The 19,822-nt window shown below is 37.8% G+C and overlaps 1 protein-coding gene across 2 annotated transcripts in view; it reads right to left on the reverse strand.

The window, feature by feature from the left end:
- The window catches only part of ESR1 (estrogen receptor 1), a 182,466-nt gene that overhangs the window by 96,351 nt on the left and 66,293 nt on the right, over nucleotides 1-19,822 (reverse strand). Inside the window, exons 1-2 of one of the 2 annotated variants that reach the window (XM_088161720.1) lie at nucleotides 13,175-13,198; nucleotides 10,906-11,410 (exon numbers count right to left, since the gene is read on the reverse strand). In XM_088161720.1, the coding sequence (XP_088017846.1) occupies nucleotides 10,906-11,333 (428 nt within the window). In that variant the 5' untranslated portion in view covers nucleotides 11,334-11,410; nucleotides 13,175-13,198. Of the gene's footprint in view, nucleotides 1-10,905; nucleotides 11,411-13,174; nucleotides 13,199-19,822 lie in introns of those variants that run through there. The other variant, XM_088161719.1, reaches the window with a different exon arrangement.

The raw sequence follows: 19,822 nt of genomic DNA on the forward strand, positions 1-19,822 counted from the left end.
TCAAACTCTTCCAGGAACTTATACATCATCTGTTTTCTACTACTAGAGCATTCCCTCCTCTTCCATGCTGTGTCTCACAGTTTGCTATAGCCTGCTACAGCACCTCTCCAGAGATTCAAAGTTTCTACCTCACCAGACCCATCATATTTCTGCACTGGCCCCATCCTGTTCTTCATTGAAACCACCTTTATTTTCTTCTCAGCCCATCTTCCCATACTGAAAGCTCGATTTTTTACGGCATTCTGCTGATGTGACTTTTGCCAAACACAGAACAAAGGCACTAAAAGCACAAGGGAGACCAATTTTCTCAATCCCGGTGAAGTGTGATATGGGCTGCACAGATGAACTATAAGGTGGATGGAAAATGCCTGCTAGTCTCAACAGACTTTTATGAGCAGTTGAAATCTGGTAAGCTTGCAATAGTATTCGTGGGCAATCAATACTGAGGTGAATATTTCAATAACAATAGAGATGAAGGGAGAAACTGCACCCCTAGCAAGGTAATGACAGATATCAAGCTGGGAGACAGGGAACATGCAGAGTGGTGGATTTGCTGCAGAGAAAAGCTCCCAGCAAGGTGGACCTCAACAGGCTGGAGAAATGGCCCAGATCTCAATGGCTGGAGAAATCTCATTAATTTCAGCACTGGAAACCACAGAGTAATGCACCTGGAATAGAATAACCCCCAGCAGAAATACAGCAGGGGCTGGGCTGTACTAATATGAACATCTACAGGAGGCTGAGAGCAGAGCTGGTTCCCCTGTCCTTGGCAGTTGCAAAACTGCTTCCAATTTGGGGCTTACCAAGCTGAAGCCAGCTTTTGACAAACTGGACCAAGTCCAGGGACAGCCACTAAAATGAGGAGAGGTCTGGAACAAATGGCATATGAGGAGATGCTGAGGGAACTGGATTTGTTCAGTTTTCCAAAGAGAAGGCTAAGGCAGGATTTATTGCTGTCTTCAACAATATAATGGGATGCTTTAAAGGGAACAGAGCCAGACTCTTCTTGGAGCACACCATGAAAGGACGAGAGACATCCGAAACATCTTAGGGTGAAGAATATTCTAATTATATATCAGGAAAAACTTTTTCACAGTGAGAGTGGTTCAGCACTGTAAAAGACTGCCCTGGGTGGATGTGGAGCCTCTATTCCTGGGTATCTGCAAAGCTTAACTGGATAAGGGCCTGAGAAACCTCATCTAGCTTTGAAGCGAGCCTTGCTTTGAGCAAGATGTTGACCAGATAATCTTCGAACTTACTCGCCCATTCAAACTTACATTACTCTGTGATTCTCATCTCTCAGTAAACTGCCCCTGCCCACAGTAATATTTGCAGAGAAAATCCTTTTGAAATGTCATGCAACTGTACAATGAAGCAACTTCACACATTTTGTCAGAGAAGGATGCTCTTGCAATCGGGCCAATATGCAATCACTGAGAAAGGATAGAGCATGCATGGTAGATAAAATTTCATATAATTTAGCTATCAAATGCAAACAAATTCCCACTGTGAATAGTGAGGTGTTTCAAGAGTTTGTAGCTTAAATTTGAGCAAAACTTCTGCTGAGAAAAATAAAGAAAAATAACCTTGATTTGACAGCATTCCCTTACTACCAAGTATTAGGTGAATGTATGCCTGTTAAACAATGGTGTCTAGGAAATCAAGTGAAAAGGTTACGGGCTCTTTGCCATGAGTACAGCAAAATTTTCTTTTCCCTCCATATTACTTAGAAATTTGAGCCACTTTTGTCAAAATGCATTTTTAAAAATTTACCTGAGACAATCACCTAACATGGAAAATATAAGTCAAAGCTAAAGAATATAAGTAAGCAAAAAAGAGAGGAACTTAGCCAGACTTAACAATAAACAGTGTTATTAGAACTGCCAGTAAATAAAGTTGAGTTTTATTCTGGGATGTTTAAAAATTTCTCTGTAAAATCAGATTTACTTCCACTTTGTTTGGCTTTTTTTATGACATGAATCAAGGAAAAAACAGTAACAATTTACTGATGCTCAACCTGCTTTAAAATATTTGACTCCTTAAAATGGCACACATCTGGCATATATTCTAACATCTTAACTGGTTCTGATATTATTACCATTAAACATTCAGCTACATTATTTTATATGGGTTTCTATCTCACCATATTTCTCCATGAACATAACTAAAATACTCTCACCATTTCCAGGGTTTGCATGCTTTATCTCTAATTGATATTCCTGTAGATTAAAATTAGGATTATATTTCTCATAGCAAAGCAAGAATAAGCTAACATACTTTTCAACCCATAAATTCTAAATAATCCAAGCCACAAAAAGGTATTGCAAGGTAATAAATCTGCTACAGTGGCTCATGTGCTGGCAACATTTATATTTTTCTTTGCTTGTGGTTATCAATATAGCTGAAGGAGAAGTATCATTTTACTGCAGGATGGAAGCAAACAGACAAAGTTGTCCTTTTACATATTAGTTCCCCGAAGGCAACTAGATTTGCTGTGCACTCTCAGAGTATTCTTTGCTACAGTTTCCTGAATACAGGGGTTCTGTGATATGTAATTTGAAACAGGGATCTCACTGTCAAGTCCAAGCTATAACTAATAATGAAAGCAGGGAACACTTATTTTAATTAATTTCTTTTAGATACCAACTGATACAAGTTATTCAGTAATAACTAGATACTGCTTCATCAAGATTGCTCAGCAAACGAAATGTTTTAAGAATGTTTACTAGCTTTATAAACTGAAAACAGAGATGGCAGGGTATTATGTGACATTTTATTTTTGCCAAAGATCAGGTTTTATAGTACTTGTCTTCAACAGTAAAATTAAATTACATTTTTTAGAGTTAGCACCTTCCAAACTTCCATCTGTTTACAGATCAACTTGAAGAAGGAAAAAGACTAAGTTTCTAAGCATCAGAATATGTCGACGAAGAGCTGGAATGCAAGAATCTCTGCCTGGGGATGGATGTAGAGCCAGCTGAGAACTTACAGGTCAGGATTAAAGGGGGGGCAGGGACAGCTGACATTATAGTGGAGGTCTACTACATGCCACCTTATCAAGAAGGTCCAGAGGAAGACCATAAGGATGACCAGAGGAATGGAGCACCCCTCCTATGGAGAGAGGCTGAGAGAGCTCAGGCTGTTCAGCCCGAAGAAGAGACCTTATAGTAACATTCCAGTACCTAAAGGGGGCCCACAAGAAAGCCACAGAGGAACTTTTTACAAGGGCTTGTAGTGACAGGACAAGGGGAAATGACCTTAAACTGAAGGAGGGTTGGTTTAGACTGAATATTAAGAAGAAATATTTTGCTATGACAGTGATGAGGCACTGGAACAAGTTGTCCAGAGAAGTTGTGAATGCCTCATCCCTGGAAGTGTTCAAGGCAAGGCTGAATGGAGCTCTGAGCAACCTGGTCTAGTGAAAGGTGTCCCTGCCCATGCCAAGCAACTTGGAACTAGTCTTCCCTTTCAACTCAAACTTCCACGATTCTATGATCTTTCACTGATTTTTTAATTAATAGATCTTATCTCAAAAGCCTGAATTACATTTAAAATAAAAAAGAAAAGTAGAAGGGAAATAGAAAGAAAGCAGTAGGTATTACGTATTCCAATTTTAACAGAACTACATGCAAAAACCACAGTGAAGGCTATTTGGAAAGCTATTATGAATTTCCCAGCCTTGTGATTTAAGATTTGGGGCCTAAATCTTATGCTGGATTTTCTTCTACAGCTGCTGCTTTCTGCACAGCATCTTCCTAATGATTTTTATTATCATGAGCTTTTCCTGTGTTGCAGTAAATTTCCCTTCCTTTTTCTTCCAGCTTTGATCTCTCCTTTGTAGTATCCTAGAAAGTTTTATATAACTGTCTTTTAGCAGCACAAATCAGTACTGAAGTATGCTGAGGGATCAAAGCACTGCATGATAGCAACTAGTAAAAGGGGGAGAAAAGATGGAAGTAGCAATGAAATTTGCACTACAGATTGCTGAGAAGCTGGAAAAAAACTTGAATGGAAGAATACAGTTTTTCCCTATATAATCAGTTAAAAGTAATTCCCTTAATTAAATAGTATGGTCAAGGTGAAAAAAACCCACACTGCTCACTCACTTTTGAATGCAAGGTGAAAATGCATTGACATTAAATGCAGCCCAGTGCTTCCTTAATGCTCACTGCTCTGTCATCCTCAGAGGGAGAGATGCTGAATGCTCCCCTGTAGCAAGTTACCTTGCACTGATTCTGCTGCCTGCCTCCTGGGGAGGTCGGTTCTGGCACCTGACAGCATTGTGGGACAGCAGCACATGGGACCAGAATGTGACACATTTCACCCATGTTGTCTAACACAGGGGGAACTGCACACTTGAAGAATTGTAGAAAACCCACTGGACATGAAGTGGATACATGCACAGTTGTTCACTGTTAGTCATCAACTGCTTTTTTAAGAAATCCTCTTAGTTACTTAAAACTTTCAGCCTGTATTGCTATTTTTCACTTTTACCAATGGTTTCCATGCAGTGAGCCATCTTTTCTTATTTCTTATTTATATAGATGCTGGCTGTTTTGTCATTAGTTAAGACTGCAATGGTTGGAAGACCACTGCAATTGTTATTTACATGTGTCAAATAGGATTTACATTTAGGACAGTCATATTTAAGTTCTCTATCTTCTGAGGACCATATTCCATTTTGCTAGTAAAGGCTTAAAATAAAACACTTAATAAATCACTCCTGAAACCAATTATCAATATGTTGATATGTTATCAATATCTTAGCAAGGAAAAATGTTATCCTGCAGATTCATGATCTTCTTGTCTCTAACAGGTATCACTCACATATTCATAGTCTTACAGAAGAATATCTTGAGTGAGATGAAATAAGATGCTTCCCAGCAACTGGAATCTGAGCTTGGCAGAAAAGCAGAAATACCTTACCTTGCCCAGTGTCACATTGATCAGGGATCCTAACGAGCTGTGGTAAATTATAACCTTTTGCAAGTCACTGGAAAGGCCACTCAGCCTCAGATGTGACTTCTCCCTGTACAGCAAATTTTATGAAGAGTCCCTGCAATGAATGCAATGAAAACAGCACTTCAAATGAGAATGCTGAAGGACAGCATCTCTGCTTTAATCTCTGTTCTGATGCCCGAAAAGATAATAGAAAACTCCTTGCAGACAGACCAGGGAGCTCATGATTCATTTCAGTGTTTCATTGTCAACAATATCAAATTACAAAAATCTCCAAAATCTCAATTTGTTAGGAAATATGGATGCACTTCAGTTGCAGGACTCTTGTGGTTTTCTGGAGCAATGCCTTAGATCTGGTCAGCCTATCTGGTTGGTTTAATAAAAAATGCTGGCATCTGATGTTCACTTTGCAATTGCTGAAGGAACTGATGCCAGCAACTAATGCTTTCCATATCACAGCAGATATGGCCAGCAGTGTTTGTTGTTTCAATAGCCTCAGAGCAACAGTGATCAAGGCCAGTGACACAGAGTCAACTCCTAGTCTCCCTCTCCAGGGACAAAATGCAGTGTCTATATGAAGGAACATTACAGAGGTTTGTTTTGTTTTTTTTCTTTACAGGAGATGTATGGTTGGGATTAATTTCAAGTAACTTTGGATATCACTGGGTATCCATCTTCATCCAGTGGCTATCTGGAATAGAATGTAGCCATCTTATATAATATAGGAAGATAAATTTGGCTTTTGCACTTGGTCTGCTTTAATCAAGTACCCCAGAAAGAGACAAAGTGTGTTGTCAGTGTCTCTCTGTGTCTCAGAGTAAGAAGGGGGTCCATGTGCACGTTTGATGCTGCTGTCAATGCCATTTGTGGTGTTCCAGGTGGTGACTCTCACTGACACACAGCTCCTACCCCAAACAGCATAGTTACCCAGCGGGTTCTGTGTCACATCTGCTACACCCATCTTACCTTCTGGCTTCTCAAACAGCAGCAGAAGCCTCAGGAACAGGAAAAATTAATATAGACCTAGGGCTACATTTGATCAGATGAACCCCATTCTACAGTCTGAACAACCATGGGTTTAGACACAAATTTCAAGTCCTGTTGGGAATGACTTGGTATATGGAGCACTTCCTACATCTGTGGTTTATGCAAAAATATAACTGCTGCAGAAATGAAGAAAGTTTTCTTCAATGAGAAGAGAGAGCAAGTGAGATCCATCTATCTGCCTTGGCAGAATGGAGAATAATGAGGAAGCATAACAGCTCTTTTACCCCTTTCCACCACTGTCTGCCCTTATTCAGGGGCACAAGGAGGCACAGATCACATGTGCTCCTCAGCAATGTGGATTGCTGATTTTATGGTGCCAGCACAATTGCAGCAGGATCCACATCAGCACGTGCTCCAAGAAGGGCTGCAGAAACACCAAAGTTGGTTTGTACAAGTCCCTCATAATTGGCATATGTGAGCATCTCGGAACACTTAATGGGCTTATCTTTACAACATTTCCATGAGATAAGAAACTATCCATGAGACAACTCCATGTTTTCCTGTCTCTTTTATTACAGTCATCTGTTGCTGCAAAATTGTCAGAGATATCAGCACAAGGCCTGAAAACAGGAACACTCCAAGTGTTCAAGAAAATGCCTGAGCACTTGAACTGTTCAAGAGAGGACCTCTGAGCAGATTGATGTTTTAGAGAAAAATAAACAAAAAAGGAAAGCAAAACACTACATTACATCACAGTCTGTGTTATGAAATACTTCATGCTACACTTTAAAAAAATAAGAAAAGAAAAATAATCTTTGAACTTTGCATTCATTTTAACACTTTTAATTTTAAAATTTGGAAAAAAATCTTTGTTTATGAATCAACATGAACAGCTAGAAAAATTCATAATGTATCAGACAAAGTGAGCAAAGTTTATGTATGTGGATGCATTTGGTTATGTAACTATTTTTGCGACAGATGGATTTATGAATTGCAGCAGAAGAGGGATCAATCTACATTTGCAATCTTTCTCAATTTTACCAAGCATTGAAATTAAAGCTGTGTTCATATAGATTAGAACAGCAGACTCAATTGCAGTTTGATAATTGTGGCTAATACTAAACAAATATTTTATTATATTAATCTAAACATAGAGGCTGAAATATTAGAAGATATAAACTAGCCACTAAAAGTAAGGGAGCAATTAATTTATTACTCTGTTTGTACACTGATTTGCCCAACCTCTATCCCTCACTACAGACTGACAGACAGCTTTCTCATCAGGCAGCTGGAAGTCTTTTTTTTCTTTTTTTCTTTTTTTTCTTTTTTTCTTTTTGGCCAAATTTTGAACCAGCACCAAAGACAGGCTGCAAAGGGCTTTAAGTATATGCACGATTTTACTTCAGATCTGAGGAGTGCAGACTCAGTGAGACGACACAAGGATATCACACACTGGCAGAGCAAAAAGGACGTTCTGCTGTTGCTTGTAGCAATCTACTGAGGTAAATTAACTACTGAACGACTTGATTTTTCCCTGAGTGGATCAAAACTCGCCAAAGAGTGAGAGGAAATAAGTAGAAATTAACTGAACTCAAATTCAATAGTTAAGAACAAAATAAATATTTCCGTTAATTCACTGGAATAGTCATGAGTACAAGATTTCCTGTAATAATTTTCAACCACTGCATTTAATAATTAAAAAAACCCACTACTAAAAATTATCAATAAAATTTTTAAAATTACATTTGACATTGTCAGCTAAAAAAAGGTATTTTAGTTTGGCTGCCTATAAAAACAGCCACAAGATCAGACATAAAGGGGTCTAGGTATAGACAGCACAATTTGAGTTAATTAAGCCCTTTTTTTTCTGCTTCTCAAATTCTGATGCCTCATGATTTAGAGATTCCAGAAAGGATATTAATATATTTATTGCATTCTTTAAAAATCATTCTTTTCATGTATCATTATGTCCTTCAGCTAGATATAGAAGCATACCATTATCTCACAACAAGAGACTAACTTTTTTGGTAAAACAGTAACTATTTGAAAGACAAAATATAACTTCAGAATTAGCAGACATATAGTTATAAAGCTATAAATACATATTTTCTATAGGCAGTATGATTTTAAATGCTTATTAACAAAATCAAAAAACATTAAAAATTTTCCTTAGCACACACAGCAATTGTTTAGTTTTGTGACTGAAGATTTTTAACATCTTGTCCGAGTGTCAAGAGGAATATAATCTCAGCTTCAATCTATAATGTTTATTTATTGTTCTAGATACTTGTATCACTGAATGCAGCACTTGCATCCCAAATTCAGAGTAGAATAGGGTGATACAATGCAAATATTTCAGCCCTAAAAGCCAAACAGCACAATTCAGTTAGACAGAAAGGTAAATGAGAATTGCAGAGGAGTCTTCCTGGGTCTTAGGTTACATAACTTTTTATAGAAGCAGGCAGCCATATCATCAACTAATCATGATTCATTATAACTGTTTTTAGGGCTTCTGTTTTAAGATTTTTTTGCCTTTACCACTCCTACTGGTAGGTTGTTCCAGAAACTCAGTATTTTGGTAGTTAGACATCATTCAATCTCCAGCATCAATCTATTCATTGGCAGATTACACTGCCTTATGTTCTCTTTTCTCCCATAACCCAAATGAAACCAATGAGACTAGCCAAATAAATAAAGCAAATTGGAAGTTTTTTAAAGAACTTATTCTTAAACCAAATGGCTAGATATTTAAATATTTACCAGGCAGTGAACACCTATTCAAATTATTTTTGACAGACTACTAGTGATTGGGCTCATGCCAAAATACAAGAATAAAGACCTAATGTTTAATGTTGTGAGGCTGAAAACTTTTTAAATACAACCTCACAAAAATGAAAAGCAAAAAAGCAAAGTTTTTGTCAATTTAATTTCAACAGGACCATGCCTGTTAACAAAAGATAATCATAGCAAGCACTTTGAAACACATTTCTTATTACCACATAAGATGCGTTCCACAGAGTTATGGCTGGAAGGGGCCATTAAATCATTTGTATAACACTGTATGCAGATAAACCTTCTGGCATATCCAAGATCATAAATTCACCTAATTACAGCTGCATTAGGCCTCAGCAACTTCAAATGGCTAACACACATCTCCAAGGGTGACACACAACCTTGATCAGAAATGTCAGGAAAAGGGGAATACAGCACCGGTCTTACACATTTGCTAAAGCTGTTAAACCAAAAAAGTACCTTAATTTTATTTTGAAGGGTGTCACCTCAATTCACTAAAAACTGAAAATTGAAACAACTCTATTACCATAGCAACTTCTATGTCCAGGTGATTCTTAGTTTTGAATCCTCTTGCAGTACAATACCTGACTATAGAACCTTTTCTGACTGTGTATTTCAGCTTCACAAACTCACTACTCCACTGTTTACATATGTAAGGTTGCTTACATACTTTTCACCATAGGCTTGCACAGGACACTCACATAAAAAAAGTCTTTTAATCGAGCACAAAGTGCAGTTTAACTTTCAAGTCACTGGTAATCATTCAGGATCACTATGCTCTGACATGTACTCATTCTTCCAGGAAGTACTGTGTTTGGTTGCACTAAAATGAATTTTGTTTGAATCAATTCAGCTTACAGATCACTGTATTGGACAATTTAACATAACCATTACCTACGATTTCACCAGTCTTTATCTGCTCCCCAAAACTGCCTAATCCATTGCAAAAAAGTGCAATCATTTTGTTTTCTGGGACCAGATTTTACTACCAGATTTTCAGTCAGGCCGAGTTAGACTTAAGAACATACATTGCTGTTCATGGTAACATGTTATATTGTGCAAATAAGTCTAGCAGAGTCTGGACCTCAACATGGAAAAAAATTACTTGCTTTTATTTCTTCAGAGTTGTTACACTTCTAACAAACTCACCTATATCTCTCAAATCAACAGAGAATGACAGAGTTAAAAAAAAAAGTATATCTAACTCTTCGCTTTGATTCACTGAAGGTCAGTATACTAAGCTGAAAAAACTATGCTATAAACACTGCATAAAACATTAACCGAGTGGGTATAGGTACATATGACAATTTATTTTTTTAAAAGCCATAATTCTATCAGTTTCTGCCACTTGCTTGAAGTAAAGATGAATTTTTTTTCACAATTGACAATAAATATTTAAACCAAGGAAATTTATTTCCCTCTTTCAATGATACTTTTATCTTTCTATTCCAGACCAAAAAGAAAAAACAAGAACCAACCTCCTATTGAGGGACAAAAATATTAAAAACCCCACTGAACGAGCCTCTTTTGGAAAGCAGCATGCCAGATTTACAGTTAATATATATCACCCTCCAATGAAAACTGCACGTTAATATGCACACACCTCTTTGGATAGCTCGGGAAGGTGATTACTGACCTAAATACTGTCACCGAGTCAACTCTAACACTGATTAAGAAGGATATAGTGCTTCTGAACAAGTTCCTATGTAAGCCACTTCTCACAATGCAAAGGAAGACAGAGGAGAAAAATACCCTTACTACCAGCTAAGAGCTGAACAAACAACCACTCACACCGAAAAATGTGTGATGGTAGAAGTCTTTTTAGTATACTTCAGCCATTATTATAATGTATTACAATACCGAGTTCCTTTGCCATTCTTTAATCAATTACGGTTTCATGTTTTCCCAGGAAACATTTATACCCATTATCTGATTGGTTTTTTTACACAGATTTTCAAAATTTACAGCTTACAGTCACAAGTGGGCTGTGAATTACAGTTTGCTTTATTCTACTCTATTTCTTATGGTCTAGATATCACTGATGAGTCAGTTAAATCACATGCTCCTTCACACAAAAAGGAAGTATTAGGGCATAACGGATTTCTACATTCTAATTTTCTCAGATCATCTGCTTAAATAAGAAAGAAAAAATTCTGTAGTATTTACCTGTAGAAGGCTGGAGGAGCAGCTTCCCTCATCCCAAAGCTGCCCTGATCATTTTCAAGGTAATAGGGTACCTGTTGACTGTGATGATGGATGAACGGTGAGAGCTGGGGTGCCGTTTGCAAGAACACCACTGGGCTTGGTGGGACACTGTTCAGTGAGTGAAATCCTGCCAGACTGCTGGACCCAAAAGATTCAGAAGTAGGAGCATAACTGAGCGTAGTAGAGCTGTAGACAGGAGCCGTAGTACCAAAATCATAGGTGGCTCCTTCTGGGTAGTTAAAAACTCCTGTCTTGTTGGTCTCCACATACATGTCGCTGAGAGATCTTTCCAGGGGAATCTTCAGCTGAGGTCTGCTCAGTGTCTCCAGTTCGGTGCCTTGAATCTGGTGCAGCAGGGTAACTCCAGAGGTTTTGGTGTGAAGGGTCATGGTCAGTACTAATGGCAGTGAGCAAGGAACATATCTGCTTTTACTGTCAACAGCGAGATCGGCAGCTGGCAGTCCACCTAAAAAAAATACCAGAACCTATTCTGAGGCTCAACAGAAATCATAATAAAGCAGCACTACACAGGTATTCCTTTAATCTCGGCAAGGAGGAGGATACAAACAAACGCAGAGTGAGCACTGAAAACGCACATTCTCTCTCTCTCTCTGTTCTTCCCTCCCTCTCCCTCTCTCTAACTTTTAGGAACTCCTCATCTGCGCTAATATGCATTACAAGGTGCTGGCTGTGAGCCAGGAACCCTTGCCTTGTGCCGACGCTGGTTTAAACATCACTTCAGAAACAATTAGTTTTGGAGTTATACCAAAGAATTGTCCGTCTAAATGTTACTTCATTCTTACTAATCGTTTAATTTTTCACTTCAGGGTACAGTGCTTTACAGCAACTAACGGGAAAGAACACTTAAATCTAACCAGGAAGACTACTCCAGTGGTCAGTCAGATTACTGCCTTTTATTTCCTCAGCAGGCTCCAATCTATCTGTGCTTATCTCTCCTTCTGTTTGATTCATTTTCATGTTTGCTAGAAATATGTAATGTGTACATTGTACTGACCCTGGGCAGGACTGTGCTGTAACCGAGATAGGGCACAGCAGAATGTGTGTGTGTGTGTTTGTGTGTGTGTGTGCAAGTGCCCATCTGTGTGTCTGTGTGTGTCTGTGTATGTTTGTGTGTCTGGGTGTGTGGGGTGCAAGCCCCAGTCCATAAATCCATCTCACAAAATTAAAGTGTGCATGATACCTCTGCAGAAGAGAAGATTTATAATATACTTCCATCAGCAACAGCAACTTGCGGTTACTAGAGTACTATAATAACATTTAAAAGCAAGGAAAAGCTTTAGATTAGCCTAGAAAATTATGCCTGCTTCTTTTTATGCATAAAATCATGAACTAAACATCATTCACGTTTTGCCACAGTTAGGAGATGGTTATTTAATTGCATGATACATAAATTAAATACAGGAAATTCTTTTTCCCAGTCTTGTGAACAAAAGCTTAGCAAACTTGAATTTTGAAATCAGGCTATGAAATCAAGTAATCTAAAATAATCAAATGGGATCAGCTCAAAAAAAATCTGACATGCCTCTCAAAGTTATATTTAGAAAGAAAAAAAAAGAAAAGAAAGAACATAATGAAAAGGTGTGGCATGCATGCTTCTTCTTGCAATCTCATTCCATATAATTTTAACTTCGCACAAACCAGTTCTCCTGAACGAGCTAAATGAAAACCTCCAGAAACTGTTTCAAGCTCTCCAGCTTCATTGCTGTGGTCTGTGGTTCAGTCAATGAAATAGGCTAATGTCAACCCTAAATGCATTAATATACGGGCTCCAGTTAGTGTGCTTTGAATACTAGCAAAGCCCATGCTATACTTAAACAACTCCACAGTTATTTGGCTCAACCTTCAAAAAACCCAAGAAGCTGAAAAACGGAATATGCAGGTCACTAGAAGTGTCAAGAAAAGTTTACTAAAACTGGTTTTGTTTTAGAAATAAATCTATACTTTCAGAACTTTTACTAAAATAGTCAAAGTTTTTTTACATTTGCAAGAATATTCTGAAGCAATATATGTTTTTACCTTCGCAAGCACAGAGCTGAGACATCAGCACACGCTTAACTATGTACTTGATATATTTCCTCACCCACCCAGCCACCCTCCCTACCCTGTTCAAATTTCAGATTGTAGACTTTGATCAAAGAGATAAGCTTGTTTAAATAACACTGGACTAAACATGTTCCCAGTTAAAAAAATAATAATCAGACGACCATACCCAGCAGTTCAGAAAGCCTTCGAAGAGTTATGCTGAAAGTATGCCAGACAGTGTGAGAGAAAATAGAGTGTGTGCATGTTCCCTTAGAGTGGGCGACCGTGCATGTGCAGAGACTCACAAAGCAGCAAGTAAGCACAGCTCTCAGCAGCCAGGCTGAAGGGCTGCATGGGCTGAAATGAATGGCACTCACAAGTTTAAGCCAGTCGCCCTTATACATTTTGATTTGTGCTTTGAAATGCATAGAAAAGGCATTATCTCTTATTAAGCTGCATAATCTGAGAATTAATGTGAATCTACCTGCCATAGAAAGTATCCACTTCTATAGCAGGCTACAAAATGGACTTTGAATTTTTATCTAAAGCATTCTCTAACATGTATGCTCGGTTAAAACTAATATACTGACATGAAATAAAGTGCTCCAGTGTAATAGCTAGGCAGAAGATGGAAAACAGAAGTAAGCAAATGGAGAGTTGATTTCTGGGTGTGCCCTGTACTTCTTACTCACATTTTTTAAGAACCTCATTAATTTTTTTCTGGGAGGTGGTGTATTTCCAGGGAGTCAAATATTTAAAATTTCCATCAGATGCAAATAGCATTAAACATACCATTTAAACTAGGGACCCTATGAGCAGCTCTTCACAAGCCACAGTCTTCCCACTAAAGAGCTCATCAATAGATAGCTGCAGTATCCATGCAGCACACAGCCTGGTACACATCTTGAGAGAAAAAAATGTGAGTGCCACAAACAAGATCTTGGGGATTGGCTGAGAACCGTTGTGACAGCATCCTGTAATGTCTGACTTACTTTTCCCGTGGAAGAAAAGTGAGAGAAAGAAAGGGCAAGGGTAAAGTGGGGGACGTGTTAAGACAAATCCCATGAAGAAGCTGAATTTTTGATTTTTGTACACTGAAAAAAAATCAGGCTTTGATTCTGCTTACTATATATGGGATTCTCAGATATAAAGAAACTATGAAATGCAACAAGTTATCAGAGGGTTGTTTTCTTTCTTGTCCTACGTGGTAAAGACTGTATTGCTTGGCCCAAATTAGCAAACACTGCTAGTTCACCCTGCTTTAGAGATGGCATTGGGTGCACCCACCTGTGGACTCGCCTCTCAGAAAAATGAGATCTAGGTTTCTAAAACCTGGCATTCGTGCTTAAAGGTCAGGACTTACTTCACCACCCACTTTGATCTCTTACATGTCAGATTTTAGATGCTCTAGAATACGGAAATATTACAGTATGAGAATGAGTACAGGATATAGCAATACTATTTAGTGTTGTTTAGCAAAAAGTTTATGCAAAGACTTGTTTTTTCTAAATCCCACATCATGTATCCCTTTAAAACTGTGCCGATCTCATACAGAAGCGCTTGCCTCATTCACTCTGGTTTTTGGTTTTTTGTTACATGTAGTAACAAGGGAGAGTAAATAAAAACATTAATTGGCTGCAGCACGTTCATTTCTAGTGCTAGACAGATGTGTTCAAAGTGGGGAAATCTACATTCTCAGATCTAATAATTTCTCAACTATTGTGTATGCAGCTGCAGCCAAGCTGCCCTATGTATTTCTCTCACCTTAATGAGGGTCTAATACTGTTTTGGAGTTGCTGAGCACATACTACAGAAGATGCATAGATACATAAAAATAGAGAGGAACTGATTCTACAAAATGTGAAGATTTGTTAACTTGGGATCGGGTATAGATTGAGGGTTCTTCTGGATTTCTGAAGTTTGGGAATATACAAATATAATTTGGCTTTGCTCCATCCAGATTTATGCCTGCACAGGACGGAAAGAAAACGGCATTTAATGAATACTGAAGAAGTAGGAGGGACCAGTCCCTCCCGTGACTGAGGAGCACTACAGACATGTTAGCAAAGAAGATCAAAGCAGAAACTGCATCTTAATACACATACATTTTTAATGAGAATTAGTTGGGATGAAACAGTGAGGACTCAGGCACTACACTTCTCATGGAAATGAGGAATGAATAGTTTAGATAAATGAAAGTGACCGATTAAATCCTGTGTTCCCCTTTTAAAAATTTCTAGCTTTCTGTTTTCCTTTTCTAGATAGGCTGGAGTTCCAGTGCTCAACTCAGATTTTCCAGAGTGAGGAATTTACTCTGATTACGTTAACAAAATATCAAATACAGCAGCATTAAAACTAAATCACATTTCTGTAGCTCTGTGGTTAAACTAGCATCATTTACAGCTGAAAAATATTTAGGTATGTTTGTAAAGGCAAATTCTGCTTATTTTGATTAATTGATGAATAATTTGCATCTAATTTTTTTTTTTTTAATTTGTTGGCAAGTGACAACCGTGATCAGATTAAGTTAGCAGACCATGCATACTGCAGTTTGGCTCAACTGGATCATGGGTCCAGCACTCCAAAACTGGAATATAGCTTTAAGAAAACATGAAAGTAGCCTTCTTCCACTGATGCCAGATATTGTGGAACCAGTGAAGTGATCTCAGAAACAGAAAAAAGAAAACAAATAATTAAAAACTATAGAAGATATTATTTTAACTTCTCTAAATAAGTGGAACTAAGTTTCGGGATTTCAGTGTCATAAACATCAATAATTTTCTATTGACTACAAATCTTGAAAGGCAGTCAGAGAATGATAACAAAATAAGTTCATTTTAAAGGATTAAAAAGAAAAAAAAATTAAAGGAAAAAGGAACAGTCTGGACATATTTTGCATTTTGGACAAGATAAAACAGAAGCCTGAGGGAAAAGGTGATAAACCAAAAAATACTATACAAAGTACAGTATGCAAAAGTATATACTCAAAGTATATACATGCATATATAAGTGTATGTATAAATTAAATATATAAATATACACAAAGGCTATTAAAATTATAGGAAAAATTAAAGCAGAACTCCAATCTTTAACAGGCATTTTTCAGCACTAGTTTTAGTAAGTATTGCAGCAAAAAATTGTAAACTCAGAGCATATACTATAAATTTTCTGTAAACCTGCTGACAGTGAAGACTATAAAGTTTGTCGCTTTGGTTCCACAGCTATAAAGATAGAAGCTTTTTTTAGCTGCTGCAATTAAAAAAGAATCTATTGTGCACAACAGGAGGAACATTATGTTTTTCCAAGATTCCACAGTAACATTACAGAGAAATTATGTTATGTTTAGTCCAGTGAGGAAACTCCTCAAGACAGACAGCTGGGGAACAGCACCATCTACCCCACTGCCTTATAAATCTTCTTTGGGGAAAAAAAATCAAAAAAATTAAAGCTCTTGATACCACTGGGCAAATGAAGCATGCTTAAAAATTGCTTATGCTTTGAGATAAGTGCTTCATGCTGCTAGTGGAAGTTTTGAACATTTAAAGTTTTATAAGTTGATGCTAAGATGTTTACTTCTTTTTTCCTCTAGTCCCACAAAACTCACTGTAACTAGTCATCACACCAAAAGGCTAGACATAAGGTTTCTAACCCTAAATTTTTTATTTAGGTTGGTTTTCTTGTCAAAAGGGGAGCTTCTGCTTTCGCATGTCAAATGTAAGTAGAGGCTTTGAAAAAAATTGGTCCAAATAGTTCTTATTGCAAATGGAGAACTGTTGAATGCAATTATTCCACACTTATGTTTATTAATTTACAGCATTTAAATATGCCTTCAATTTAACCTATAATTTGTATGAAAGACCTATTGCATATTCTCAAATTATCTATGCAAACACAAAAAATATTAGGCTAGGATGTCAGCATATATCTTTGGTTAAGTATTCTGATATTTTAAATGTTAAGACTTTGTTTACATCTATTTATGACACTATAAGATTTTAGCCATTCAGATTGAAATTCTGTGTGTCAGTGATGAGCTCAGGGATAATAATTTGGAAGTATCTGAGCCAGTTGAAAGGAAATTATTTGCTTTTCCCTCCTTAGAGATTTCTAGAAACCATTTTTTGAAACAAGAAACTCTTTTGCTGCAGCAAATTAGGAGTTTGGAGCAGGAACTCTGAATCTGGCAGGGAGCTGAAACTGTGTATCACAGAACTGCCTTTTGCTATTCCTCTGAAACTCCATCCACCTTTGGCCAATTTTTCTACCCTTGAAAAAATTGCAAATTTTTAAGAGTGATGATTTCTAAAAGCTCTTTCCTGGCTGAGCTTGCTCTCCTCTCTTTCAGATCTTAGTCCTGACTCTGCCGGGCACAAAACTTACCAAAAGAATGAATGACATGCTAGAGTCCAAACTAGTATAAATACAGAATGTTTTCCCCTTTCATTACTCATCTGGGGCAGAGTAATAGTCTAGGATTAAGTGCAGATTATTGTGTCGGTTTCAAGACTGAATTTCAGTCCCCAGATGTACAGACTGAATTTCCTGAAACCAAAATGGGGCACCATCTCCCTTTTCTTCAGCATTAGAAAACAACATGTTAAAACAGATCGTTTTCTAAAGGAGTAGAAGACATCCTGTAATATAGGTATCTTGTGCATTTTTTTGGTGTTTTTGCACCTCAAAGATGGGACAGTATAAAACTAAATAATTCTGGCTGACTCATACAGAATAAATGGCTTACCACATATGTAAAATGGGCCAAAATACCTGAGTACTCTGGACAAACTCAAAAGATACTTGCAAATACTGATGTTTCAAAGAGTTGGTAGATGTTTTCATGGGTGTAGAAAGACAGAAGCAAAAAAGAACATTTTCCTACACAAAATGTTAACTACTTGTGAACACAGATGTTCACTGGTAGAAAAGCAACAATATCTTGATTTAAGATTAAGCAACATTCCATGCTTAATAACAGACACAACATCCTAAAATAATATTTCCCATAGATCTAGCTTTATGTAAAAACCAGAATGAGCTGGGAAATGCAAAATGGTATCTTAGTATCCCATGTTTAGAGAAAAATTGAATGGACTGACTGATCACCATGATTGCTAGCATTAGTCTAGCAAGTAAACTATTTTTTGGATGTCTTGCAATTGGCTTAAGGAAGAGGCATCTTCAAAATAATCAAATATTCCCATGCCTGAGCTCCCACAAACAGTCAGAAATAAGACACCTGCTTAATCCATTTATGTGGTGAAACTCTCAAGTTTTGTTTATGAGATTAAAGAAATGAAAGTGGGTCCAGATTCCCCTGCTGAGCTTTCCTATCCGTAAGCAGATCAACATTCCCACCCAGCCTGGGGTCATCTGCAAACTGACTGAGAAGGCACTCAATTTGTCCAGATCAACAATAAAGATGTTGAACAGGACCAGCACCAACACTGAATGCTGAGGAACAGCACTTGGAACCAGTCTCCAGCTGGGGGTGGCTGTATTTATAGAAACACCTTTTACTCTCATTTATGGCAGCAGACAAATAAAATTCTGCTTGGGCTTTGCCCCTTCCAGTTTCCTCCCTGAATATCCTCATGACATCCTTGTAGTCCTAAGCTCCAGAGATCCCAATATGGTCAGGATATATAATAACAGGCTCAGGCAGCAAGGCCTTCTCAACTGTAAGCAAAAAAGATGCAGTAATACTTTATTGCTATCTACAACCACCCGAGCAGAGAATACAGAGAAAATAGAGAGACAAACACATCTTGGAGGTGCATGGCAGCAGTCCAAGGGGCAACAGGACACGAGATGGACTATGGGAAACTCTGATTCAATACCAAGTGTGACTTTTTCCATTAGGAATTATATAATACTGGAACGGGCTGTCCAGAGATGCTGGAACTCCTCTGAGGATGAGACTCAACTGGATGAGTCCCTGAGCAGCCTGATTTAGGCCTTCTTTGAGCAGGGATTTGGACTAGATTGTACCTTGATATCCTTTCCAATTTATTCCATGATTCTATGCATCAAATACACAGATCTGCACCAAAATACTCAGAAGAGATTCATTACCTTGGTGATGGTGGTCTATTACCCCATTTTCCGCAGATGCGTCATTCCAAGATCGTACACGTTCATTCCATGAGTTAGGAAGGAAAAAATTTCTACTGGCCTCACCGTATCTTCTCAGTGTTTCTGTAAACTACTCCACTCCTTATCCAAAATACCTTTGCTGCCCATTGCCTTAGCAGTGGGCCCCCTGTTCTCAGTAGTCAATGGCAGACCTATTTTGAACATTTACAAAGTCATTGGTGATAAATAAACAGCCATCTTTTGTGGCTTCCACAAAACAAAACCAGCTGCCTTTTTTTGATGAAGATAACTATCTCCACCAAAAGACTCATCCTGAAGTGCCATTAGTTCCCTGTGTCAGTGTTTCTCCATATAATGCAGGTATTGGTACAGTAAAGTGACCAGAGTGTCCAAGTACTTAGAAAGTAGAGCCTAACCCCAAAACAGAAGAAAGTATAAAATCAATCTTATGACATGACCTAGTTTCTTCACTCATTCCTCTTCAGTAATGGTATTCAAATATACTAAATTTTGTTTTAACATTCACATTTCCTCCCTAGAAGCTAAACCTCCAATTGAAAGGTCCTTGTGATGAGGCTAACCATGTCACCTCAAGCAGTTACACTTATTGTGACCCTGAGGGCAATAAAACTCTTCACTCAAATTACATGGAAAAGTTTTGCTGTTTTCAGCATCCCATTTTTATCTACCAGACACTGGTAGCAAAAGTCCCTCATTTTCTGGGCATCTTCTGATAAACGGA

The sequence above is a fragment of the Sturnus vulgaris genome, chromosome 3 (assembly GCF_052056855.1).
Source record: "Sturnus vulgaris isolate bStuVul1 chromosome 3, bStuVul1.hap1, whole genome shotgun sequence".
NCBI lineage: Eukaryota > Metazoa > Chordata > Aves > Passeriformes > Sturnidae > Sturnus > Sturnus vulgaris.